The sequence below is a fragment of the Hippocampus zosterae genome, chromosome 1 (assembly GCF_025434085.1).
Source record: "Hippocampus zosterae strain Florida chromosome 1, ASM2543408v3, whole genome shotgun sequence".
NCBI lineage: Eukaryota > Metazoa > Chordata > Actinopteri > Syngnathiformes > Syngnathidae > Hippocampus > Hippocampus zosterae.
This window is the reverse complement of record NC_067451.1, coordinates 26,972,121-27,000,111: the sequence shown is the minus strand read 5'-3', so window position 1 is coordinate 27,000,111 and position 27,991 is coordinate 26,972,121. Positions and strand designations below refer to the sequence as shown.

The 27,991-nt window shown below is 41.6% G+C and overlaps 3 protein-coding genes across 3 annotated transcripts; 1 reads left to right on the top strand and 2 right to left on the bottom strand.

Moving 5' to 3' along the window:
• Window positions 1–187: 187 nt before the first annotated feature.
• On the bottom strand, window positions 188–16,560 carry faf2 (Fas associated factor family member 2). The gene is made up of 11 exons (XM_052074967.1): window positions 16,416–16,560; window positions 15,672–15,740; window positions 13,869–14,003; window positions 13,659–13,735; window positions 13,447–13,585; window positions 12,702–12,787; window positions 12,475–12,566; window positions 11,486–11,663; window positions 2,611–2,782; window positions 2,389–2,532; window positions 188–1,166 (listed from the first exon to the last, which is right to left on the bottom strand). The coding sequence occupies exons 1-11, from the start codon at window positions 16,476–16,478 to the stop codon at window positions 984–986; spliced, it is 1,338 nt and encodes a 445-aa protein (XP_051930927.1). The 5' UTR covers window positions 16,479–16,560; the 3' UTR covers window positions 188–983.
• Window positions 16,561–17,902: 1,342 nt separating this feature from the next.
• On the bottom strand, window positions 17,903–19,091 carry pin4 (protein (peptidylprolyl cis/trans isomerase) NIMA-interacting, 4 (parvulin)). Its single transcript, XM_052076788.1, has 4 exons — window positions 18,936–19,091; window positions 18,702–18,766; window positions 18,348–18,467; window positions 17,903–18,182 (listed from the first exon to the last, which is right to left on the bottom strand). The coding sequence occupies exons 1-4, from the start codon at window positions 19,033–19,035 to the stop codon at window positions 18,024–18,026; spliced, it is 444 nt and encodes a 147-aa protein (XP_051932748.1). The 5' UTR covers window positions 19,036–19,091; the 3' UTR covers window positions 17,903–18,023.
• Window positions 19,092–20,716: 1,625 nt separating this feature from the next.
• nek12 (NIMA-related kinase 12) lies at window positions 20,717–24,244 on the top strand. The gene is made up of 2 exons (XM_052075226.1): window positions 20,717–21,753; window positions 22,861–24,244. Exons 1-2 carry the CDS (start codon window positions 20,772–20,774, stop codon window positions 23,064–23,066), a joined length of 1,188 nt encoding a protein of 395 aa, XP_051931186.1. The 5' UTR covers window positions 20,717–20,771; the 3' UTR covers window positions 23,067–24,244.
• Window positions 24,245–27,991: the final 3,747 nt, after the last annotated feature.

Here is a 27,991-nt window from a genome sequence, read left to right as displayed (position 1 = left end):
CATCTGTACACGGTTAACTTTTTAAGATTTGTACTTTTTAAATGAAAGTTGCTAGTTATGCTTTACCAAGTAGTGCAATCATATTTTCAATTGTTGTGGCTGATTGGAGGGGGTTGTTCACTAATAAATGTATTACATATACCTATTACAACGCTTGTCTCATTTCAAACTGATGCAACCACAAATGTTCAATAAACCCACTTTTTTTTAATTTATAGCTGGGGAAATGTCATCTTTACAAGAGTTTATTTGGATGTTACAAGCAAAACGGTGGTGAGTGACGGCACCCTAGCAGAGCATGCCACATGGGGAAAAAAAGCTGTGGCCCCTTTTGTGAAACTTGATGAGCGTCAGTCTGCACAGTCAACATGTATCTGGTCATTATATGACACAGATGAGTTGGGGTGGGACTGGCAAACTCCATGTTTATCAACACTTATGTACATGTTATTTGTTTAAAACAGGGTTCCCATGTTTCCTTTTAGTCGAAATCTGTCTGTCTTATGCATCACACGGAAGTAAAAAAGAAGACAAAAAATGGAAACTCAAAGGCATTTCTAACAAGACTAAAACAAAGCCAAGGCGAATTACTCTAAGGTCATTTTGGTCATGCGGTTTAGCAAGAGACCCAGCTACTTGTCGGAATATTTTCTCAGTGGAGGGAATACCAGCCTCTGCAATACTTGAGTCATGGGTAACAACAACATGAACAGGCAACTGATACACATGAGATGAGACCTCTGTGGACAAAAAGGGATTCAAAGATTAACTTCAACAAATATTTAATAAAATTCAAGACTTTCCAGGCTATTGGGAACCCTGTAAACGCAGGTGAACGACAACTGCCCAAGGGGAATTCGACAATACTCAATGATCCCTTCGCGGCCATTCAACAAAAAAGGGATAAATGAGTGGGGGTACGGCTGAGCATTGGAGAAGGTGTTCCCACACAGATGTGGCTTGAGGTCTTTTCGTTTTGTTTTTTAATCGTCCGTAAGATCCTGAACAAAAAGGACCTCAGAACGGCTGAGTCCCGCCTCTTTCAGCGTGGGAGGGTTGGGCTGCTCCTCAGTTGGAAGGCAGGGCAGCACTCGGCGAGGGAAGTTGGTGACAATCTGAAACTTCTCCGGGCTTTCTTTCAATGAGAACAGGAAGTCATAGATTACCTGAGAAAGAAATAAGATGAATGAATATCTTGGACATTTACAAACAATTGGAAAGACAATGCTCGGCTGTGACATGCGTTTCGATTTTTCATCTTTGGCTCTTGACTCAGCTCGAGACTTGCTTTTCATTTGATTGTTTTTGTGCATTTTACAGTCTTCTATTGTATAAACCAACTTTGGTGTTATACCGACTTATTTTTGCTCCGTAAAGAGCACTTTGGAAGCAGTGGTGCTTTAAGTGCTCCATAAATACAGTTGGGTTGATTTGAAATTAAAATTTTGTCGCAAAAAAAGTGCGTGTGCTTCTTTTACCGCCACTCTGACCACTGTGCATCACAAAAAACTAAACGTAACATAAAACAACATTAAACTACTTAGACAAGATATGTACTGTACATCTTCAGATGATGTGATCACCTTGTAACCTATACAATCTCAGAAAATAAGGAAAACCCATCTTTGTTCAACGATCCCCGATCAGCTGAAAAACCATGTGATCAGAGCTGAATTCTGATCATGTAATTAGATTGGGACACCATTAAGAAAGCACGTTTCTCATTTTCCCTTTAATTTTAGTGCAATATGTACTGTATATTTTGGGTTTCAAGTTCAAATAATGGACTAATTATAATGGAAGTCATCTCAATCACACCTCAGGACAATTTAGTGTGTTCCATTAACCTGCCATGCATGTTTGTAAAATGTGGGAGGGGAGTACCCCAAGAAAAGCCACACAGGCACAGGGAGAACATGCAAATTTCACACAGGATGGCCAGAGCCAGAATCTGGCCCTGCACCTCTCCAGTGTGAGGGCGATGTGCTGACCAGTCGACTACCGGGCAGCCAGGGGAAGCAAACATGGCAACACTGGAGGGCGAATGCGGTAGGCGTGCACACGTTGACGCATTGCTCAATCATCTCAAAGTATTGTACTGAATGTCCCAACTTTCCCGAAGCAGATAACATTGGAGCGATCCCAGACTGATAGTGTGGGGAACTCCTTTGAATGATTCACATTATCAGTCTGACTCTTGCCACGTTAGTATTGTGGATTTTTTTTTATGTCAAATGAATAATTCAAAGTAATATATAGCAATGTATATTTTTTTAGGTGGTTCATTCAAACTATATTGATGAACATCAAGTGCAAAACCCAAAAATTGAACAGAATTTTGAGTACAGTTTTAGCATACACAAACTACATCCCTGAGTGAAGACTCACCGTAAGCGATTGCCCAAAGAGGAATCGTCTTTCCACGCGCGTGTCATTGGGCAGCTTGAACACTATTTTGACACTTTCTGGATCATCTGTAAGTGGCTCTGGCGGGAGACATTCAGATTTCCTCTCCTTCTCCTCTTCCAGTGTCTGGCAGAAGACGATTGCAATATGACCTGGATTGTTTATTTTACAGGGTAATGGGTTGTGATGCACGGTGAGACTCACTCGTCGTCTCCGCTCCTCTGCGAGCGCGCATTGCCGGACCTTCTCCTCCTCTTGCCTCCGTTGCTCCTCCTCCTCTCGCTTCTTTCGGTCCTTCTCCTGGTCAGCACGGAGGGATGCCTGGTACGCCTCGTCTTGCTGTTGTCTTAGCACTTGGGTCTGACTCCTCTCCTCTCTGAAAATAGAAAACATTCATCCACGGTGAAGCCTCACTTTTTTGCGGTTCATTTTTTGCACCCAAGCTATGTCTTTTTTTTTAAACAATCACTTATTATATATATATATATATATATATATATATATATATATATTAGAGCCGTCAGTTTAGCGTGTTTTTATTGGCATTAATTTAAATTAATTTTAACTGGATTATTTTTTTTCTCGCGAGATTAACGCGGCACACGTCACAAGCAGATGTTACGGTGCTCTATAAATAAACCAGAAACAAAACAAGTGCGCTGCAGAAGTCCACGCCCATGTCTGTTTTGCCAGCCATGGCAGCGCGAGACACCGAAAACGGATACTTAAAGAGTTTATGAATGGAAAGTTTACTTTTAAAAAGTTGCCAGATTGCTCCACTGACAAGACCAAAGTTACCTGTTCTTCTCTCTCTGTGTATCATACAGGTATACGATGTATGCCACTGACGCGACTGTTTTTTGGAACTATTTTGTGTGGAAGGTTGCAGCGTTCCGTGTCCATATAAATAGAGCGGGTGGACCTTCTTTGTGTTAGTCTGACAGTGACAGTGCACTGCTGTTGTAGCGACCTAGCAAAAATTAAACGTCTCCAGTGTTGTCATCGAACCAAGTGTAGTCATCCGAAATGAGGTAGACACAAAAACCGTAGAGCAGGTGGTCCTCAACTAGAAAGGCTGTCGGTCCACTTTTTTTTTTTTAATAAGACCAAGGTCCAGTCCCATGCACGGCGGTCATGGGGAGGAGGGCTATATGCCAATTTAGTATGGTCAAGCCGAGCTTATACAAATCAACATTCCTCACAACCAACCAATAATGGGGTGCATGAAAATAACAATTATTCACTTTGTCAGTACACAGCAAATAACAAGAGGTATTGTGTTGAGGCAGAGGAACTATTTTATTTTGTTAAGTTGTGCCTGCTTAATAATAGAAATAGCCCTTTTAGGGAAATAAGACATTTTTACTTTAACTTTGTGTTGGATTTATTATTGTTTAGTAATCATACATTCACGTATTATTCGGTTGATTCTCGTGTCGTCATTTTATGCTCGCAATGAAGAATGCTTCTGCCTGTCAGTATAGTTTGATTTTGCTTGCAAAGAAGAACGCTTATGCTTGCAATCATTAGTTGGCTTTGCCTGCAATGAAGAACGCTTATGCTTTCAATAAAGATTTATCCTTTATTATTTACTCACATCTATAATCATTATATGTTCTTCATTATGTGCTCACTTTTGCTTGCTGTACTGTGTGAGAAGTTAGGGTCGCAACCACCTTTCCGAGGACGTGGCTGGGAAGAGATAACTGTTAAGACTAAACAGCGAGCAAGGCTGAACCGTGAATGGAGACATCAACACCAGCTGCAACGGGATGTTTATGTCTATTTGCACACATGTACGTAAATTGCACTCACATACACACACATAGTCAAACAAGTTCAGTGTGTATTCAACAGCCCCCACCCTTTAGGTTGGACACACCTATGTAGTAGCTTTTCCCAATAAATGAGGAGGTGAAGGGGGAGATCGTTAGGGGTTACGTGTGGAGAACTGAAACCGAACGCTTCTCCTCGTTCCCTCCTGGTACCAGAATCGAGTCTCCTGTCTCCTCCTTTAGGTTATTCTTGAGTGTCAATTTGGACCAACCTGACACTTTGTTAAACGGTAGTTGTCTTTTTCCCCCTTAATTTAACAAAAGCAAAACAAAATACTCATTTTACCAAAATAAATACTAAACATGAAAACAAAAATATTATTTTCATTTGTACACTTTCCCTTTTCCGATCCCCTCTGAAATCACTGAAAAATATATGAGAAGAGGAGTTAAGAATCATTTTAAATACTGACACAAGGGAGCACAGGAATGTGCAGTGCTGTTCTTCCACTACAGGTGAATGCAATGTCTGAGGCATGCAAATATTATTTGAGGAAGCCATTGGGATGTTCATTTACCATGTTGCGTATTCTGCTGTTAAACAGCTGCAAAGATCCCCGGGTAGACGGGAGCAAAACCTCCCGCGATTCGTCTTGTCTAATTGTCTGTGTGCGGCTGTCCTGTGCTGAAGCTGTGAGCACAACACACTGTGGCGTCGCGCATGCGTCTGTTTCCTGACAATCATCCATTTAGAATGCGTGACGCTTATGTATGGGCACACCTTAAGTTCAGAGGAGCATCAGCGCATCGTTATCGCCGACATGCCCTGCTCAGCTATGAGCATGAGCCAGCTCGTCAAACATACAAACACAGTCGAGCTGCTGCGTCCTCTGCAATACATCTGTTCGTGCACGCAAATAATAAAACGGATAATTTTAACAAGCGATCAGGGTAATGCGCAGATTATAGTCCAAAAATATAAAATGTATACCGTAAAAATCACTATAATTTGTTATTTTATACAATTTGCCGAGGGTCCGGCTGAGGAGGCCCGGACAGAGGAAGACGGCGGTCCGGACAGAGGAGGTCGGCGGTCCGGTCGTGGATAGCGGTCCGCCAGTTGAGGAAGACGGCCGTAGAGAGACTTCCGCACAAGAAGGACCAACATAATCAACATAGCCTGACTGTGTTAGGGTGAGTGAAACCCTCCTCTTTCAGAATGGTTTGCCCCAGCAGCACGGGGGAAGTGCTTGCGCTTGTTTGTACGACCGGCAGTTTTGAATACAGTGGCACATAACGAACACTGGTGTCCGGGGTCTCGTTATTCTCCAACAAACATACAGACAGACACAGACTGCTGTGTTCAAAGCAAACTTGAGAAAAACGAAGCATGCAACCATGGTTTAAATCCACTATAGGCCGAGTACTAGTTGTACTACTTTACCTTAGATGTGCACTTTATAATGTTATATTGCTCTGTTTTGATTTCATTAAAAAAGCTGTTAAAGCAGCTGTTGTGTGACAATTTTTTTCACTGTTGTTGATGGACAGGACTATTGTGTGAGAGATTATGTGTGAACAACTGCTCCAAGTGAAAAATGTTCATGTAAAACTGAACATTGAAATTGTTATTTCAGTAAATATATGCATTTGGCACATAGAAAACTGATTCATGATTCCAAGTTTATGACAGCATTAAAATGGGGAAAAATAGGACAAAAAATGTAAATGGAAATCAAGGACGAAATTAAGACGACTAACAACAGAATAGATGACGTCGAAACAAGGATCTCGGAGACAGAAGAAAGAGTGCTGGGGCTGGAAGAGGCTATGAGGGAGCTGCTACAGCCACAAGCTACAATGCAAGATAAGATAACTGATCAAGAGGGACGTGCAAGACGGGACAATATAAGAATTTATGGAGTTGAGGAGGGGGCTGAGACCAACTCGGCAACGATGATAGTGTTTATAGAACACCTCTTTAAAGAAAAGCTTGAGCTTTCTCCCTCCACCGATCTGAAGATTGAGCGGGCGCATCGAGCACTAGGCCGTAAACCCCCCGCCGATTCCCCCCCCGAGGTCAATAATAGTAAAATTCGCCAGTAATACGATGAAGGAGGAGGTCCTGCGTAATGTTTGGCGCAAGAAGGGATTTCTGTACAAAGAGAAGAGAGTTTTTGTCGACCACGAGTATGCTCCAGAGACCCTGAGGAAACGCCGGGAATACGCAGAGGCGAAGAAGGTGCTGCGGGAGAAAGGGATACGATTTCAGACTCCGTTTCCAGCGAGGATGAGAATATTCTACGAGGGGGAAACGTGCCTTTACAACTCAGCACAGGAGGCCACTTCCGACATGCTGAAGAGGGGTTTTTCCGTGGCTGTATACAAACCTCCTACCACCTGGATTGACAAAATTAAGAACAGACTGTGGCATCGGCCTGCGAGCGGTGAGGAACAACAGCTGGAAGCTCCACGTAAGGGTTTCAAGAAAAAACTGGCCGCATACAGGAGAGTGGACAATGAAAATTGTTGAAGCCTGACAAGGTGATGAGATTTTCCACTGTGGAACAACTAAGGGTTAGTTGAATTGAACAGTATTTGGGTTTATGTGAATATGCTGGGGTATGGGTGTAAGCATGCGTGTGTTGGTGTATACGCGAACAGGCGTACGATTGAGCAGTTATGTATGATTACACAGGGGTGTTGTGGAAAGGTATGTAGGGAAATAGGTATGCACGAGTATGTGTGTGGGTGTGCGTACGTATATGTGAAATGCAACTAGGGGGTTATGCTTTAGAGTATACGTGAGTCAATGAGTATGTATGCCTGTTCGTGTGTGTATGTATGTGTGCATGGATGTATACATAGATATGATCGGGGATGCTTGGACTCCTATGCATAAATGTGCGTGGGGGAGCGACGATTAACGGAGGGCCCTCTACAAGGGAACTGTAGTGGAGGCTACCCCTCCGAGCCAGCAGAAGATCCTGGCTCTTTTGGGGTCAAATTTGAGACCTCGCAGCGGAGTGTTTACTCGGTGGAACTTTCGCACGTTACTAAGTTTGTTCTTCTCAGGTCTTGTTCTATTTTTATTTTCTTCTTTTTCTTTTTCTTCATTAACATGTCAGAGTTCGAGTGGAAAATGGGTCGTTTAAGCAATAGGCGTTGTTTACTTTTTGATGGAAAGTCACAAAAAGCCACTTAGGTTCGCTTCGTACAATGTGAAAGGTATCCTAAATCCTATCAAGAGAAGCAAAATTCTGGGCAAAATGGCGAAAGACAAGATAGACAATGTTTCTGCAAGAAACCCACCTAACTGACTTGGAACATTTGAAACTCAGAAGACAGGGATTTAAGCAGGTGTTTTCAGCCTCCTACGAACAAGGACATACAGTAGGAGGGGGGTGGCTACTGTTATTTCCTCAAAAGTAATATTCGAGTTGCAGTCAGAAATTAAAGACAAAGAAGGGAGGTACACTATGATTGTGGGTAAAATGGAGGGATCTGTTGTGACCCTTATAAATGTTTATGCTCCACCTGGGGCATCGTGGGGGTTCTATCGACACATTTTTGACTTAATGATAACTAAGGCCCAAGGATTGGTCATATGTGGTGGTGACTTCAATATAAGGTTGGATTTTAAAATGGACGTGTCACGAACATCACAGCAGCACAATAACCCAGTGGCTGAGAAAGTGGGAAAGGTGATGAAGGAGATGGGCATATGTGATGTGTGGAGAGAGCTTAACCCAACTACCAGAGATTACACTTTTTACTCAACGCCACATAATACTTATTCAAGGATTTATTACTTTTTCATGTACAGTAAAGATCTCGGCCTTATAAGGACATGTAAAATTGGAATAATGGACCTATCAGACCATAGCCCAGTTTATTTAGATCTGCAAGTAAAATATAATAGAGGTCCATGGGCATGGAGGCTTAACTTAAATGCACTTAAGGGGAGGATGAGGGAGGAAATAAAAGAGGAAATCTCACTATTTTTGTCAGAAAATGACAACGGAGCGGTGTCCCCAATTATGGTGTGGGATGCAGGCAAGGCAGTTTTGAGAGGGAAAATTATTGCAAAATTGGCTTCGCAAAAGAAATCCAGACTGGAGAAACTGAAGAAACTTGAATACTCATTGCAGCAATTAGAGAGACAACACAAAAAAAACGTTCAATCGGAGGTGGACCAAAAAATTAAGGCAGTTAAAAATCAGATAAAAGATATCTACGATCTAGACGTTCAGAAAAAACTTACTTTCTTAAAACAAAATTACTATGAGGCGGGTAGTAAAGCGACGAGAAACCTGGCATATAAATTAAGGAAACAACAAGCCGAGAGGGTGGTACATAAAATTAAGGATCCTTGTACCAAACAAATGAAACATGACTTCAAGGATATCCAGGGTTGCTTCGAAAGATACTATAAAAATCTCTATTCCCTAAGGGTCCCTGATGATGGGGGAGCTCCCGACGCTATGTTGGAGTCACTCAACCTCCCAACGGTCTCAGGAGATCAAAATGAGGTTCTCATGGCTGAAGTGACTACGGGTGAATTACAGAAGGCTATTTCCCGACTAAAGCCGAATAAATGCCCGGGCACAGATGGATTCCCCTCCGAGTGGTACAAGGCTTACAGTGACATTTTATCGCCACTACTACTGAGAACATTCAATTGGGTCCTATCAAAAGGAGCCACCCCCCCCTCTTGGAGAGAGGCGATCATTGCTTTGATACCAAAAGAGGGGAAGGACAAAACAGACTGTGCAAATTTCCGTCCAATTAGCATCTTGAACCAAGACTTATTATAAACTTTTTACATCAATTTTAGCAAGACGTTTGGAATCGATACTTCCAGATATTGTACACTTAGATCAGACCGGCTTTATTAGGCAGAGACAGACTATGGATAACGTCAGAAGAACCCTACACATAATTGCTCATATAAAGGCACATGACTTAGAAGCCGTTTTGCTGGGATTGGATGCGGAAAAGGCTTTTGACTCAGTCAACTGGTCATATTTATATAAGGTACTACGGAGATTTAAATTCAATGATGATTTTATAAGAACTATACAGGCTATATACGATATGCCAATAGCAAAAGTAAGGATAAATGGAGGATCTATGGATTTTTTCAATCTAGAAAGGGGATGCCGACAAGGCTGCCCTATTTCCCCACTTCTATTTGCCATTTTTATAGAGCCCCTAAGTCAGTGGATAAGGCAGAAAGACGAGATCGAGGGGATAACTGTTGGACGGGATACTCACAAATTAGCCCTATTTGCGGACGATATGTTAATATTTCTGGGAAAACCATCTACCTCTTTCCCGGAATTGCTTTCTACGATCAGGGAGTACGGAGCATTTTCGGGATACAAACTTAACATACATAAAACGCAGATACTGTCATTTAAGTACTCTCCGAGCAATGTGATGAGAGACGAATTCAACTTGAACTGGGACTCAGAGTCGATCAGGTACTTAGGCGTGAATATTCCAAAAGATTTAGATACAATTAGGCTTGAAAATTATTCCCCTCTCCTTGCCCAAATTAAGGCTGACTTGAACAGATGGAACCTGGTTCCATTCCTTGGATTACTGCAAAGAGTGGAAGCGATTAAAATGAACGTGCTGCCCAGACTACTATATCTATTCCAAACTCTAGCAATAGACTTACCCAAGGATATGTTCCAAGAGTTGGACAAAATAATATCGCGATTTATTTGGCAAGGGAAGAGGCCAAGAATTAGATTCAAGACTCTACAGTTGGCAAAGAGCAAGGGAGGCCTCTCCCTACCGAATATGTCAAATTATTATAGGGCAACCCAAGTAAAGATTTTGTCCAATATCTGTAATCCATCCTATTGTGCGAAGTGGAAAGACATTGAATGTCAGGTATCTAGCGATATTCCACTACAAGCAATTATCGGGGACCCTGGTTTGATTGATTGTCTTAAGAGTGTTAACCCTTGGATAAGAACCTCAATTAAGGTGTGGCACGGAATATTAAAGCAAGACAAAGAAAATAGCCCATATTTGCTTCTAAGATGGATTGGATATGACTCAGATTTCTTACCAAACAGAATGGATACGGGATTTAAAAAATGGATTGGAAACGGGTTAAAGATATATAGGGATCTCCTTGAGGCGGGCGGGATGCGACAATTCCAAGATCTTAGAAACGAATTCGGATTGAGTAATCAAGATTTCTATCGATTCTTGCAGCTAAGACACTACCTAGAGAGATCTCTACGCACAGGATGGGTCCAACAAAGTGGTTTCGGCTTAATCAAGATATTCCTACTATCTTATGGGTCAGACCCTGGAAGGGGTAATATATCGAAAATTTACAAAGAGTTACAGGTACTAGAAGGTGGGGACACAATATATATAAAGAATAAATGGGCTAAGGAGGCGGGCATTTCAATTCAACTGGAAGCATGGGAAAGAACAATAGCACAGCAATGGAAATGTACATCGGCTCTCTCTTGGAGGGAATTTGGGTGGAAGAATGTCGTCAGGTTTTTTAGAGTTCCGGCCCAAGGGACTTCACAAGGAAGGAATACAGCCTGTTGGAGAGCCTGCGGTAATAGCAAAGCCTCACATTTTCATGCGTTTTGGGAATGCCCGGTCATCTCCAAATACTGGGAAGAGACAAGGCTGACTATGGGTAGGATTATGGGAACAGTGGTCCCTCCGACCTTTGAAGCCCTGTACTTGGGACTGGAACCTGACTTCACCATTAACTTTGCTCAGAAATACACCTACAACATCTTACTGTTAGCGAGCAAAAAGGCAAAGACTGGACTAAGGTGGTTGGGGAAATTTTTGAAATGGAGAAACTGACATTTACTCTTCGAGGCGAACGAGAAAAATTTGAGACATTATGGGATACCTGGATAAAATTTACGGAAACCTAAGGTAGTGCTTAAACAGATAGTTGAGTTACCCTATTGGCCCCATTCCACTCAAGTTTATTTTTGCTTATTATTATTATTTTATTTTATTTTATTTCGTTACTTTTCTACTCATATGGCACAGTGTTCAGGACATTGTATAGGTGGGAGGGCAGTAATTGTAACCCGTTTTACAGGGATGTCAATGTATGTATGTACTATTTTGATGCCCGGAACTGGTGTGGTTCTATGTACTTAAACAACACGTGACCATGTTTTTCTTCTTTCTAACTGTTTGAAAAAAATTCAATAAAAAGTTCAATAACAAAAAAAAAAAGTAAAGCATGCGTCTGAATTTTGCTGAATTGTTCGAAATGAGAGTTCTACCAGTGTCAGTACCGTTCAAGGCGCTCAGACATCAGATATGTTTGGTTGGCCTCCATAATGAAGGTGAGCTGACTGACAAAGTCCTCTGGCTGTATGAGACCCTCGAGGCGACCAACGACTGTCATCTTGCGGTCCTTCAGCATGATCATGGCCAGGAATGGATAAGTGTTCTCCCGCAACGCTTGGGAAACTAAATGGAATGGACAGAAGCTTGTATGAGTCCACAATGCTGCTAGCCGTTATCAAACTTGTAGCAAATGTACACACATCAGACCTAGCAAAAAAAGAGTGAGGCACGTTAATCCCGACAAGAAGAAAAGGTCTCTTGGAGTTATATCCTCAACCCACCAGGTTGACTGCAGGTTTTGATTTATTTTCCCATTTTGCGGCCTAATATTGAGGTCATATTTAGGGCATGACTGATTAATCGGAGGGCCATGACAATCAGTCGATCATTGCATTTCACCAGTGTAGATATATCCAATATGTAACCAATCAATTCACTTTACTTTGAACATGAAATTCAGTTTAAAATAAAAAAGGAAAGGTATGAGGCATCTGTGAAAAAAATGGCAGTACCATAAAAACTCACTTTATGAACAGTGCATCCACAATAACTGTCATGTTTAGTTATTTCTTTTTTTATTACAAAGCAGCTTCCACAAATTTTTGTCTGGGTCTGTTTGGTTTTTATTTTATTTTTGGGGGGGGGGGGGTGGAAATGTATCAATGGCATTTCCATTCATTTTCAATAGATCCCGAATGTGCCAGTACACCACCAAGCCTGTTTATCATTGTGGTTGTAGTTTGGAGTGGTGGAGAACTGTACTACTTACTGCCTCGAGTATATTTGGGTGCGGTGTTCAAAATTTGAGGAAAAGCAGCAGAACCAACAACACATGTTCACACACTTTTACTTGCCCTTATGCCCAACTGAAAAAGACACCACTAAACAACATACAGGAGTGAATGTTGAGTTAAATAGGAACTCATCTGTTTACCTCTGTAGCCCTCAGGCTTGCTTGTTGAGCATGCCCAGAACAGCATTCGGCTGTTGACGAAGGTCACTACCTCTTCTGTACATAATGTGGAGCTACAAAGAATGACACAGCAGCACAAAATTAATCTATGCTTTCACAAACTCTTCACGTGCTTTGAGAATATCTGTAGATAGCAGAAGACCAACAAGTACATGACTAAGCGTCAACATCAGGTCCACAACACATACCGGCAAAATTCATCAGTGTCTTGATGATCGTCTCCATGGAGGTACACTAGAAGGTAGCGGAGCTCCCGTTTGGCATCATTTAATGCCTGTCAACATGTGTAAGATAATTTATTGCAAAAAAAAAAAAGTGAGATGAAAAACTGCATTTTAGGTCGCCATAGATTTGAGCACAAACTTAAGATTTGATATTTTTGAATGCGTAAATCTCTTTTCATATTCACGGGAGAAGCTTTTGTTGAACATTCTGGATTTCTGAGCAGCTTAATGGTTCCTAAAGGAGTTATGAGATAATGGAGGTTTTTGTGGCTCTTGCTCTACTTCCCATAGCTGACTAAATTGCTCCTAGAGCTAATTCAAATCAAATGTCTGTTCCACGCAAATGACTAGGGATGTACAATTTCGAAAAACAATAGAACTGTGATTCCCCCGCAACTCCCAAATATTGAAATTGCGATTTAATATGCCTTTTTTTCCAGGGTCGTCTTCCCTTGTATTATTATTATTATTATTTTAAACAAACACAAGCAATAAATTAATTTTCATTACAATAAACAATATCAGATTTAGTATACATAAATGTTGTGGTCTTTTAAATAAGGCTTACATTAAATTAAGGCAAATGAACAATGACATTGCGATGTCAATTTAAATTAGATAAACTGTTCAGCCCTACAACGGACAAATTCTTAACAACCAATTAATTACTATTATGCAATCAATCAATCAGGCAATTCTCTGAACTCACTTGACTGTATGCTCCCTGGTAAAAAACCGGATGTGAGCGACCGTACATTTCCTCAAAACTACGAATAAATGAAACAACATCCCCAACGGGGTCTGTAACACGACCACGGGGATCCGGCCGCACAAACCGCAGAGCAAACCTGGAAGAGAAAATAGAGCCCCTTCTGTGATCTTTCCCCAAGCTCAAGGTGCATGTCAATCTAGTCTTCTTACCTGAACATGTCCAGAAGTGTGTAATATGTAAATCTGAAAGGTAGCATTATCAAGTAATAACTCCATCCTAGCAAACCCTGGAATACAAAGCCAATTAAATCAATGAGTGGAATTTTTTTTTAAAAATCTTATCGGGTTCAAACACGAGTTCAACCATTTATCCACAAGCACTGAAAAAGTCATTTTTCCAGTATAAGGCAGCGGACCTACCCTGGGTTGTGGCCTGGAGACAATATAACTATATACTCGGTGATCTGTTGTGTTGACCTGTAATGGTCTGGATGGCGGAGGGTTGAACACACTGGGCACGCCTTCCTCCTCGTTGAGCCTGTCTTGTACTGCAGCCTGAAAGGCAAAACATTTAAATTACCGTATTTTCACGACTATAAGGCGGCATTAAAAGACTTAAATTTTCTCCAAAATGGACAGGACGCCTTATGATGCGGAGCGTCTTGTGTATGCGCAGAGTTCCAAAACCTAACTGACAGCCGACACGCTGTTTATATAGAGAAAAGGCGGAAGTGACTGTGGACAGGCATGCGGCAAAGAAGTCGGCCAATCAGTGAAGGGTGGGCGTGTAATATACATATATGGGGGGCGGGGGTGAGAGAAGGCAGACATGTGAGAGAGGACAGGCATGCGGGGGAGAAGTCCGCCAATGAGTGAAGGGTGGGCGTGTAAGTGGACGCTAAAGGGACGCCCCGAGCAGGTACCAACACCTGTATAGAGTGTGGCTATGTGCATTGTTGCAAAACAACTTCGGTTTTGGTTTCTAAGCACCCCCGAAAATAAATTCTACAAAGAGACACGCCTACGAAGCTCAGTTCAAACTTCAAGCCATCGGTTATGCTTTTGGCATGCGTGCCCATCTCACAGCAGCGGTGGAAAAACCAAGTCAAGCAAATGGATTCTGAGCTTGCTGTTATTCCCGGAGGCTTGACTAAGCAACTCCAACCGCTGGTCATTGGCATCAACCGGGCGTTCAAAGTAAAGTTGCGAACGGCATGGGAACAATGGATGATCGATAGCAAACACAACTTTACAAAGAGTGAGAGGCAGCGCTGTGCGAGTTACGCCACAATTTGCGAATGGATTGTGGCTGCTTGGACGAACGTGTCTGCTTGGACTGTTGTTCGAGTGTTTGGCAAAGCCGGCACATTTCTGTGGAGCCACATGGCAATGAGAGTGACTCTGACAACGAGAGGGAACACCGCGTTTTTGATGGATCACCGGTACTTGCACAATTGTTCAATTCTGATACAGAGGATGAGGACTTTGATGGATTTCTGGGTGATGATTGATGGCTAAATAAAATACAACGGAACTCACTTTTGCTTCCGTTGCCTTTTTAAAAACGTGTTTTTAGCTTGTATCTGTATCTCTTGGCATGCTACCGTATGGTTCAAGCTAACGCGTTTTTAGCGTGCGTGCATGCATGCCGTATGTTTAAGCTGGCGTATGTTTTACCACTTTAAAACTGCGGCCAGTAATACAGTGTGTTTTGTCTATGTGAAAATACAGAAATAGCACCATTAATGAGACTGCGCCCAACCATACGGTGCGCCGAATCGTCGTGAAAATACGGTAATCATGGCCCCTGAAGGGAAAAAGTCAAAACTCACAACAGGAACAACACTTGGGGGAAATAGGATGAGGCTATACTCGCCAAGTACACCTGAAGCCCACATTCTGACCAAGCACGAAAAGCCCTTCTCCATTACCTGCTGGTCTACAGGATCATTTTCTTTTGGAAATCCCCAAAAACATTTCTTCGTAAGGTGCAGTGCAATTCTACACTAATCAACTCAACTGTATTTATGGAGCACTTTCAAACAGCCATCGCTGCATACAAAGTGCTGTACATGGAGCAATTTAGGCCAAACTACAACTACAATGGTTTATGCAAACAGCATTGCACATTATTGTTGAAGCCAAACGTTTAATGGTTGTGGCCGACATAGAACGATATGGTGCGACAAAAGTTGTCAACATATGAAAGCTTTGGCAGGTTACCTCAATGTTCCAATTATGCTGCTCCAATGTGCGTCGACATTGATCGATTGATTCCAAGCCGGTAAGGTCCTGTCAGAAAGAAAATATATGGATGACGTTTATAAACTCAAACATTACTTGACATGCAAGTTAACAAAAGGCAAAATTAACATTAAACACAACATTTCTAGCATGAAGCGGAAGGTTAGCAGAGGAGCTACTTGGTCTGTAACTGCCCATCAAGGAAACTGCACTACGGTACAGTTCCAAAAGCGGATTAAAGCATGTATTGGATTGTTTTCATTATACTAATCCTAAATGTGTCCAAAGATGACTTCAAAGACACGTGGCATAACTTTAGTGACAGATAGGTCCTGGCTGTCGTGATAAACTGAACTCATTGAAACAAGGGGTCGGCGATGTCGTGACACCAGAGCCGTGATCTCAGCAAATCAGATCCAAACTAATGTTTAGTTAACACCGGAGCGTTACGTCTTGGGCTCTGTTGAAGGCACGAGCGATCGCCTGCAATTCAACTAAATTAAATCCCTTATAAAGTCCGCTGACTCGCAAGATATGCTAGCTAATGCTAGCGTTGGTTCTAACGTTAGCGCTGAAGTTGCCCAGTCTCGAAGTTGACTATATGAAAAAGCTTCAAACACTTGACATTTGGACCAGCGGTGCCAGTTGGCGCTCGAAGAACACACCCCATTGTATGATGGCAAAAATGAACTGGCTTCAGGTCGTGTATTAGTCGTCGTTCACCTGAAATTGGAGGAGTTTTTCGGTCTGCGCCTGCGATAATTCAGGCTCCTCTGGCGCCGCCATCTTAGCTCGCCAATCACCTAGCAAGCCTCAGCAACGTCAAAGCAGGAATTCGCCGAGCTCGAGCAGCACACTGCTGACACCTGGTGGCCTGGATGACGTGACACTCCCATCAACCGCCAATCAAACTGAGACTCAAATGTCGGGACTTCATGGTTTGTTAATTAGTTTTAAAATCAAAAACAAAAACCGATAAACGTAAAAAACATCCATCATTATATTTTAGGATCGGGTAAAATATTTACAGTTATATATAACTATATATTTAATTGGTCGTTTAATGTGATCAACTACCATTTTATTTACAATTCATTGTATATTTAATAAAATAAAGGGAAAATTGCATGTCTACGTAAATATTAACTTGGCTTTCTTTATTTTCGTATTGACAATTAATGAACAAATTCATTCATCTTCCGAACCGCTTGATCCTCACTAGGTTCGCGGGGGGTGCTGGAGCCTTATCCCAGCTGACTCTGGGCAGTAGGCGGGGGACACCCTGAATCGGTTGCCAGCTAATCGCAGGGCACACAGAGACGAAGAGCCATCCACGCTCACACTCACACCTAGGGACAATTGAGAGTGTTCAATCAGCCTGCCACGCATGCTTTTGGAATGTGGGAGGAAACTGGAGCACCCGGAGAAAACCCACGCAAGCCCGGGGAGAACATGCAAACTCCATACAGGGAGGCCGGAGCTGGAATCGAACCTGGTACCTCTGCACTGTGAAGCCGACGCGCGAACCACTGGAGTACCGGACCACCACTTTGAAATAAATTCAAACACATGTTGAGAAAAACAGCAATTGAGAACACAACAAAGAAACAGTATACCCACTGGACTACCAGGCCGCCGAATGAACAAATTATTAAAGTAAATTAAACAGAAAAAAAGGACTGCATTTGTTTACAAATGGAAATCGAAAATGGCGTACTTATGTAGGGCTTATATAGTGCTTTATCTACACCACAACAACAGAGCCTCAGATCAATCATACAGTAGCATTTTGGGGAGAGTCAACAAACCTGATTATATGAATACTCAGTGGGCTGGACTAAAAAAAATCGTTTTAATTAGGACTGCAAAATATATTGAAAAATAACATCATCATGGTAATGGAAAATGTGATTTATGCATAATCACAAAGAAGTGGAATAAATGATGGTTGGATTGTACAGTATGCTTTTATCCTACTTTGAAATAATGAAATGTTTTTTGTTTTTTTTTAAGATACAGGTTTAAGATACAGTAGGTTAAGATACAGTAATTGCTTATTGTGTACAACATTCCAACTTTGATATTGTCCTTCAAAGGCAGTCCCGTACCTTTAATGGTCTCGACTTACTATTCATTCATTACTTTGAGTTGTGTGAATTTAAATGGTTAACCAAATAAAATGGCCGTGTACAAGTAATATGACAAAGTAATCATTTCTTTTTTTTAATCTTTCTTCTTTGCAGACATTGTATCAAGGGACTAACTGGAATAATAATATTTACAATCGAGCAAAATGTAAAATTGAATGTCCCAATTTAGTGTGGTCCCCCATTACTTTTTCCCCTCCACCATAATGATGTGGTAACCAAATTTGGTTTTGACAGGAGGGTCTGTGTAAACAGGCTTATCCATGGAAGAGATGGCCAAGTTAAAAGCGGCCTCTTGGAAAGGTCCAACCATGGATCCTCGGGTCATCCAACCCAGATCACCCTGTCCAAAACATTGAACATTAGCCAAAACATTTTCTTGATAAATTCAGTTTTTAGTTCTTTCCTTTCCAAAACAATCGTACAATGACTACAATCAAAAGAAGACAAGTGAAATTCGGTTTTGCAGTTAATGCTAAGGAATCACTTGAATAAAAGTTGTTCTTACTCCTTGTCTCGCTTTGTCTTCACTGTATTGTGATGCAACTTCGCTGAAACGAACGCCCGCTTTCAATTTCTCCATTGCCGCCATGCATTTCCCATGTTTTTCGCAGAGGATGTGGCGAACCTGGGCGAAATGTGCAGGCGAGTACTTTGGCTTAGGCTAACCAAGTAGATACAATACAATACAATACATGCTGATTTATATAGCGCTTTCACAACAGCGGCAGCTGTAACAAAGCGCTTTACAAAACAGTTAACATAAAGTAAAATAATAAACACAACACATAACATAAACCACGGACAGTCGTGCAGTCCTAAACACTTTTAGACAAAAGAAAGAGTAAAAGATATATCAAACCTTGACAGCAGTGCCTCCTTTTGGTGCCTTCTCCTTCTCAGTCTCTGCACTTCCCGATGCACCTCCTGACCACAATATTGAGAAATGAGGAACTGTCAAGCAGCCTATGTACTATACATATAACAGAGTAGATGCATGAAATAAAACTTTAGTAGCAAGTTTACGAGTCCCGATTTGAGACAATGTGAACATTTTCACGCATAAACAAAAATGCACAACTAATTGAGTACGAACCTTTCGCACCCTTGCCACATTTGCCCTTTGGTGGCATTTCAATTGACTGTTTTGTGAAATTCAAACAAAGGAGGACGACGTAAACAGCACTTTCGCGCATGCGATCATGTTCGTTAGGTTGCTCATGCGCAGTAGACGTGTGTACTGTCTTTTTCTACGGCGACATGTTGCTACATTGTAGCCAGTTTGTGTTTATTCCGCCATCTAGTGTACAGCAAAGTGTTGTTTGAGTCGTTGACGAGACACGAAATGGTTTCTCAACATTTTTTGCCACTTTCTAATCTTCCCGATCGGATTTGCAATGTACAAAACATGATAATTGCGTTAATATTTTCTACTCCACAATTTGATTATATGATATTTTACCCTCTTTATTTTTGACACCCTTCACCCTTGTTCTTCAACATTTCTCAATTGATTCTGACCAGTCCAATTTACCAACCATGCTACCTTACCAACATATTCCAAACATTAACATCAGGCGGGCTACTGGGTTTTTCCATTCCAAAAATCAGAGTTTTTCCACCCCCCCCCCCCCCCCCCACAAAAAAAAAATTCATCATTCACTCCCATTGCCCACTCTGGAGGAGGTGGGCAACAGAAGGATGCTAACTAAGCTAAAAGCTATGATGGCCAGTCCCTCCCAGCCCCTCCAGCCCGCCCTGACAGCACTTGGTAGTTCCTTCAGCCAGAGACTGTTACAACCGCGTTCGGCGCGCTGCAAGAAGGAGAGATACCGACGCTCGTTCCTACCGACTGCTGTCAGACTGATGAATAAAAAATAACAATCATTATAATAATAATAATGATGATGATGTGAATGACAATTGTAAATAGCACTGCGATTTATCCATTTGTGTTCATATTGTATTTAATTGAAAGATGTTTGTTGTTTTTTTTCTCTCTTTCTCCTTTCTTCTTTCTACATACATTCTTGCTGCTGGAGGCTGTAAATTTCCCCAGTGTGGGACGAATAAAGGATATCTTATCTTATCTTATCTTATTTGAAATTTAAAAAATGCCAGCTCATTCAATTCACATTGGTAACAATTTTCAACATTCCCGAAATTCACAAACATATTGCATATTTTTCACCAATATAATTCCACATCATGGTACATTGTTCTATATAATTTTACATCATGCCACATTTTCACTGTTACACATTTTTCACCAGTAAAATTCCACATATTTTCATAAAATTATCGATCAGTTAATAACATTCCATACCGCTCTTCTACATATTGCACTTTTTTCAACAATATCATTCCACATAATTAATTATACATCCATTCATTCATTTTCAATATTATTCCATATTGTTCCAAAATTATTTTTCATTCAATATCATTCCACATGATTTCATATTTATTCATTCAACTTTCCAGCATTTCCTAGCTTTTTTAAAAATTGTTTATCCACATTGTTTACAGTATATATTTCCTCAACTAAATTGGCAAGACTGTAACAATCAGTTATAACTTTATAGCCATTGCATTGTGAGGCGTGTCACAAAAAATACATTTACGAAACTGGAAAGTTGTGGATCCAGGGAAAACTTAAAATGAATTATGGAGTCACATCTCGTTTTCTGGATATGACGTTTAATATTTTTAACACATAACAAATCTAATGAATAGTTGAGCCAAAGGCACACTAACAGATTCACTTTTGGAGAAAGGTACAAAAGTAGGACTCCTTAAACATTTCTAAGCGCAACACAAAAGGCCCTCCTCTCAGTTTTCAAAGCGTCTAGTCCCTATAGCAACGACAACACAAAAGACCTTGCTAGCAGTCTTGCATAGAGCAGACAGCCTCACGGCTCTGCTTGAGACAATGGACAAGTACGAGAAGGTGATGTGTTTGGGCAGAGGAGCATCAGAAGTTTTCCTGATGAGACACGTTGAGTCAGAGGGACTGCATGCAGTGAAGAGGATCAAACTGGAGAGCACACAGACACCGAGGGCTGTTCTTCAAGAGGCGGAGATCATTAAAAAGCTGAAGCAGCCTCACCTAGTGCACTGCAGTGAGGCTTTTGTGAGCCCTGATGACGGCTTTATTTATATTGTGATGGACTACTGCGATGGAGGCACATTAGATGACAGAGTCCAAGAGAGGAAACCGAACGACTTCTTCACGGAGAATATAGTCATGGGCTGGTTTGTGCAGGTCGCTCTGGCTGTGAGTTACATACATGAAGTGAAAATACTTCACAGGGACATCAAAACCTCAAATGTGTTGCTCACAAAACAAGGCGTGGTGAAGTTGGGTGACTTTGGGGTATCCAGAGTGATGACCAACACAGATGACATGGCCTCCACATGTGTGGGAACTCCCTACTACCTGAGCCCAGAACTCTGCCAGGATGTGCCTTACAGCTGCGAGTGCGACATCTGGGCTCTGGGCTGCCTGCTCTATGAGATCTGTGCTCTCACGCCTCCATTTGCAGCCTCCAACCTCCTCAGTCTCTTCTGCAAGATCACCAAAGGAGAGTACGAACCGGTGCCTGAACTTTACTCTCCAAACATCTCTTCTTTAATCCAGAGAATGTTAAACATTCAACCCCAAAACAGGCCGAGTGCTGCCCGTATAGTTGACAGCGCCTTTATGCAAGATCACTTACGGCACGTTCAGTGTAACGATTCGCTGAATCATGAGGATGATGTGGAGGAGGGCTGTATCTGTGCTGGTGGCCAGAGTCCCTGCGGCTGCACCTACCCTGATGATTTTGATGAGGATGAGGAGCGAAATTTTTCGTTGGTGGAACAAAGCCAACAATCGTTCTTATCAACAAGGAGACACTCTGCCGAGTGCCTCGGTAATTCACATTGGAACACTGAAACACCGTAGAGCAGCAATAGGGCACATCACTTTGATTGGCTGTTCGGTGGCGAATCAGCACATGAGATAGATGGAGACCACGAGCTAGTAAATTAAAGGGCGAGAGCTGGAAGAAGTAGCTCGGGAGAGGGAAGTCTGGGCTTCCCTGCTAGGCTTCCCTGCTAAAGCTGCTGCCCCCGCGACCCAGCCCCGGATAAGCGGTAGAAGATGGATGGATGGATGGATGGATGGATGGATGGATGGATGGATTTTTTAAGGCTTTGTTTTAGTTGAGTTTTTATTCGTTTTACTATATTGAACATTTGTCGAATGCAAGGGAAAAAAAGATCACCACGTAAGGTAAACTAAATTCAACCTTCCTCTTTCTCCTAGATCAAAGGCAATACAAAATACATTTGTCAATAAAGTGTGTGAAGTGCATTCAATTCGATAGGCTCGGTTGCCTATTGGTTTTCTGTGACGATTCATTTGTGTGTACTGTACTAAGTGATGGTTTTCAAACCACGTATTTTGGGGAAGGGGATAATTATGGTTTTCATTTTTCATCATGTTGTTGGGCGGCTTTAGACTGCTAAAATAAAAGCTAATCAGGGGAAACCATCAAAGAAGCTTCTAGGGGGAACTCAAAAGTGTCTCAGCAGAAACAAAAAGCTTGACTTCAGGAGTGCTTAGCATACTTGACCATAACGTAGAAGTGCACAGCTGACATAAATGTGGTGAATAAAATGGAATGTGTACGAAACCACCAGTTCCTCAAAACTGCAACACAATGTCACTCTGACGAGAATGTTCACCTCTGCTTCATACTCAGATAGACTCAGATGCAATGTGGTTGAAAGAAGTACCGGTAAGCCCCTGACATATGGCAGAATTTACATACAAGCCTAGTTTCGAGCGTCTCAATTTAAATTAGAGCACAAATGCAACCTTAGACCTACTTATTTCCCAGGTACATTTCAGCATTCCATTTCCATTTAAAAATAAAATAATGTTGTTTTCTTGAAGGACTTTGTCATGAAACCAGTCTGAAGAAATGTTTGGATCAAAACCTCTGGAGCAAATTAATGTGCATTCTCTCTTCCAGTTTTTTTACAGTGTTGCCAAGACATTGAGGACCAAGTGGAGTATCCGGATGACTTTGAGGAAGATGAGGAAAAGGACGAGTGTGCAGACGTGTCATGTGGAAATCACATTCCCGCGTTCGACCACGATGATTCCGTGGATGAGTTTCAGCTCTGCGATGCTGGAGGAATGGTTGTCACACTGAAGGCTTTGAAGGAAAGGGGCTAAAAATGTATTTTTGATCAGACGGGAATGTTTGGGTTCCTGCTCTTCATCATGAAAAGAGCCTCTTTCCAGAACCTATGTGGCTGCTTTGTTGCTGTTCTAACACTTGCTGGAGCCAAACACACCCGACCATGAGTGCAGTTGTGTTTAGAGGATCAATGTCAATGTCAGTTGGTCGGGTTTTATCAGGACCAGGATTAAATCTGTATGCATGTGTGGCTTAAAAAAAAAAAAAAAGCTAATATTTATTCTTGTCGTTGTAGGACTACGCGATGAAGAAAGATACGTTTGAGGATAGACACAAACAAGTTAGAGTCAATGGGTAGTGCTGCAACGTTTCCAGAAAGTTTTTTGGGTGTTTTTTTGGGGGTCGGGGTTTTGCTACATTTCAATGTGAAATGAACAAAGATGGTGAATTTGATCAAAGGAGAAACGTACTATGGGAGTTTCGGGAATTAATATGTTGATATATAAGTTGAAAATGTCAATATTTTTTTCTGTCATTAACGGACATCCATGCAAAATACACGTACTTGCATAACATTTGTTTGGTTTAGTCAGGTTTAGGTCAATCTATATTTTGTATCCTCAAACCATATTCACAGTAAATTGCTTATTATGAGACAACCTTCAATCATTTTCAATTCCGGTTTATTCCCTTTTCTTCTCATAAATTCCTGTTGATTCTCAACAATTTCCTCGAATTCCCATGAAAGCTGACACCTCTTTCCACCATTCAATGGCACAAATGCTGCTGTTTAACTGTATTCATGATGGCGGCATCTACTAATTGTTTTAATAATTGATCAATCTGTTGATTAATCGATGAATCAGACTTTTAGAAGACATGCTTTTGATTTGCATTGCTTTTTAAAAACATGACATATTTGAAATTGATTATGATTCACTTACTGGTGTGATGCCTAACATCTCAGAAAGGGCTAAATATGTTGATCATTGTTTCCCAAAGTAAAAGCAAATGTTTGATTTGGATTTAAGACAAAGATATCCAGTCCACGTTCATGGAAGACCCCAGAATTTGGGTAATATAAGAGGCTGAAATTTTGAGCATTTGGACCATTTTAAACTAAAAAAAGGTCTAAACAATCCATCGATGATCACAAATCATTTTTGATTAATTTGATTATTGATTAGTTGTTGATTAATCCGTTAATCGTTGCACTTCTGCTTGTTGTAAGGTGTCCTTGAGTTTCGAGAAAGGCGCCCACAAATAAAATGTATTATTATTAATATTATTATTCTAGTATTTTATTGGCATTGTGTTAACATGGAACTAGTGTCTTCTACCTCATGGAGGTAATCTGCATTCAACTGTCATAATGTCCTTTTTGCAAAACATCTGAAAGTCAAGATTATGTCAAACAATATGTTGGTGGTTGTAGATCATCGTCTCATTAGCTTCTCATAACTATTATGGATGAAATGTCGCCTCGTGTGAACTGTGACGTTGGCACCAAAGCCTACACGGGCGGATACCAATGGAAACCAGTCAAGTTAAGCCTCAGAGAAAATTTCATTTACCCAGAAAAATATGTACCTAAAAGGTTTTTCTGTAAGCAGATTCAACACGATTGTATTTAGCTTGTTAAACACATGCACGTAAAACAAATATCCTTGCAATAATTGTTAGCATCGGTTGCACTTTTTGAACATCAAAATGTGATAAACTCTGATATAGGAAACACATCGAGATGGCTGAATTGACTTTATATGTACCAGACGCACTGAACGTCTGAACGGAAATGTCAGATTGGTGGTTTATCACCACACAATCTCTCAAGAGATTATCGTTTCACCTACTTGCATTACACTTGGAAAACATGCATTTCTTTTTCCATCCTAACAGCATTAGGTCAACATAGTTTCCTTCATGGCCATCCCTCCCAAAGAGCGTGTGTCTGCAAAGACGACAGATGAGTCATCATGAGAGTTGGACGGTAAATCCACGATTAGTTTGTGATGCTCGTCACAGCTGGTATCCTCAACCAGTTTTTGTACGACAGTTGTAGGCGGAACCTCGGTCATCATATTGCTATCCATCAATCACATCATTTTTCGTGATGATTTAAAATAAAGTCAATTTCTTTTTCTCTATTTTAAGGGGTGCTCACACGGCACACATTTGCATCGGTGCTGCACAGACGTATTTTGTTGCGATATACTGTATCTTACACCGGTGCAAATTTTGTAGAGCGTTCACACGTAAAAAGTTGCTGACTAAAGAGAAGCGTCTGGACCCTGGTGCAGCCCCACTTGCGTTCACACGGCAGTTTCTGCGGCCATGCAATACAATAGCATTAATACGGAAATAAAACAATGAGCTGTTGTGTTGGTTCTTTTACAAAAATACACTTTATTAATTTGTTTAACTCAAGAAACTACAGGCACATCCTTCTCCTTCTTGGTCTCCGCGCCTTCTGCTCGAGAGGCGTTCAATGACCGCGCCCGAAAACATAAACAAGGATGACTTCAATGACACTCAAAAAAGCAAACATAATGCACAAAACAGAAAATCAAGAGAGGAAATCACAAAATAAATTCTACGGGGGGGTTGTGAACATACAACAGAGGAACAAACTACCCAACAAGTCCGAGACACTGCAGTCTCCTACAAAAGGAAAGATGACGGAAGTACAACAAAGCATTCTAGTCGTATGTAATCAACTCTTCTCATGCGTAGCGAGTCTACCCCTGTAGCGTTCACACGTACCATTTTACATCGGTGCTGGCCCGCAAACGAGCATTTACTCCGGAGTAAATATTTAAACCATCTCCTTGAGCAGGGTTAAATTTGCTCCGGTTTAAGCTGTTTTCAGGGGCTACACCGGGGTAACTTTTCACGTGTGAACGCCCTACGGGGGCAGCCGCGGTCCTGCACCGAAGCAAAAGTTGACATGTGTGAACACCCCTTTAGAGGTGAGGATGGGTCAGCAAGGCCTTCTCTGCTGGCCTCAACGCTCGTATATCATCAACACTTGGCTACATTTTCACCAAAATTCAAAATTCTAATGTTTTTGTTTGTCCATGGATTTTAATAATTTATTCCCAACAGTCTATTCACTTCGTTTCGTTGCGTTGCTCCTGACTGTACTTCTTTCAGTACCATTTATGTGCATCACAGATTTCATTTGATTTTTATTTTTTCGCCCAATCAGAAATCAGCCTCTCTATGCCCTTCAGTCTTATCTGCACAGAGCCCTCCAGAATCAGAGATTCTGGTGAATTTAAACTAATTTAACAGAGTGCTGCTTCTTTAACCAATCTGATTTCTAAATTATCCTCACAAGGACTGCTGCCGTCAGCATTCCTCCGTCTTCTGATTGGTTGGACTGAACAAAACTTTTTAAAGCCACTTTTTTTAAATAGCAAAACATGTTCTAGCGATCTGTCCACATTTATACATTGAATAATTGACATTTTTGGTGAGTACAGAATATTGTATGGCAATTAGATATGCATTTGTCATAGGGCAGTACGCTTGTGATCTGAAAATTTGAATTTGGGCCCCTACCTTCCTGTGTACTACGGTTCCCTGTCACTTTCTAAAAACACGCCTGTTCGGTTGATTGAAGAATCAAAATTGACCGTTGGTTTGAATGTAGAAGAATGTATTGTGGGTGTCAATCATTGTTTGTCTGCTGTGTATGTACCCAGTGATTGGTTGATGACTTTATTGCGCCAAAATCAGCCTGGATAGTTTCCAGCACATCCGTGTAGATAATCCATTTACCGTATTTTCACGACTATAAGGCGCCATTAAAAGTCTTAAATTTTCTCCAAAATGGACAGGACGCCTTATGGTGCAGAGCGTCCTTTATATACGCTGAGTTCCAAAATCTGACTGACAGCCGACACGCTGTTTATATAGAGAAAAGGCGGAAGTGACTGTGGCCAGGCATGCGGGAAAGAAGTCGGCCAATCAGGGAAGGGTGGGCGTGTATATGTACATATATGGAGAGGGAGAGAGAGAGAGAGAGGGAGAGAGAGGACAAGCAAGCTAGTCCGCCAATGGTGAAGGGTGGGCGTGTAAGTGGACGCTAAAGGGACGCCTCAAGCCAGTACCAACACTTGTGTAGAGTGTGGCAATGTGCATTGTTGCAAAACAACTCCGGTTTTGGTTTCTAAGAACCCCTGAAAATAAATTCGACAAAAAGACACGCCTACGAAGCTCAGTTCAAACTTAAAGCCACCGGTTATGCTTTTGGCATGCGTGCCCATCTCACAGCAGCGGTGAAAAAACAAGTCAAGCAAATGAACTCTGAGCTTGCCGTTATTCCCGGAGGCTTGACTAAAGAACTCCAACCGCTGGACATTGGCATCAACCGGGCGTTCAAAGTAAAGTTGCGAACGGCATGGGAACAATGGATGATCGGTGGCAAACACAACTTTACAAAGAGTGAGAGGCAGCGCTTGGCGAGTTACGCCACAATACGCAACAACGAGAGGGAACGCAGCGTTTTTGATGGATTACGGTACTTGCACAATTGTTCAATTCTTTCTACACACACACGCGCTGCCACCATGTTTCGCTCTGTTCTTTACTTTCAAATGTGGGAAAGCTTCACACGAGAGAAATGTTGACTTTGCTGTTGCTACTCCTTCTTTCCGCTCGGCAATGCGTAGCAACTCACACTAGCATGTGATGCATTCAATGACAACTGAGATGTGCAGTCCTCTGCTTCTGATACAGAGGATGAGGACTTTGATGGATTTCTGGGTGATGATTGATCGAAAAACGTGAGAACATTGTACGATGGCTAAATAAAATACACCCGAACTCAGTTCTGCTTTCGTTGCCTTTTTAAAAACGTGTTTTTAGCTTGTATCTGTATGTCTTGGCATGCTACCGTATTCTTCAAGCTAACGTGTTAGTGTTCGCGCATGCATGCCGTATGTTTAAGCTGGCG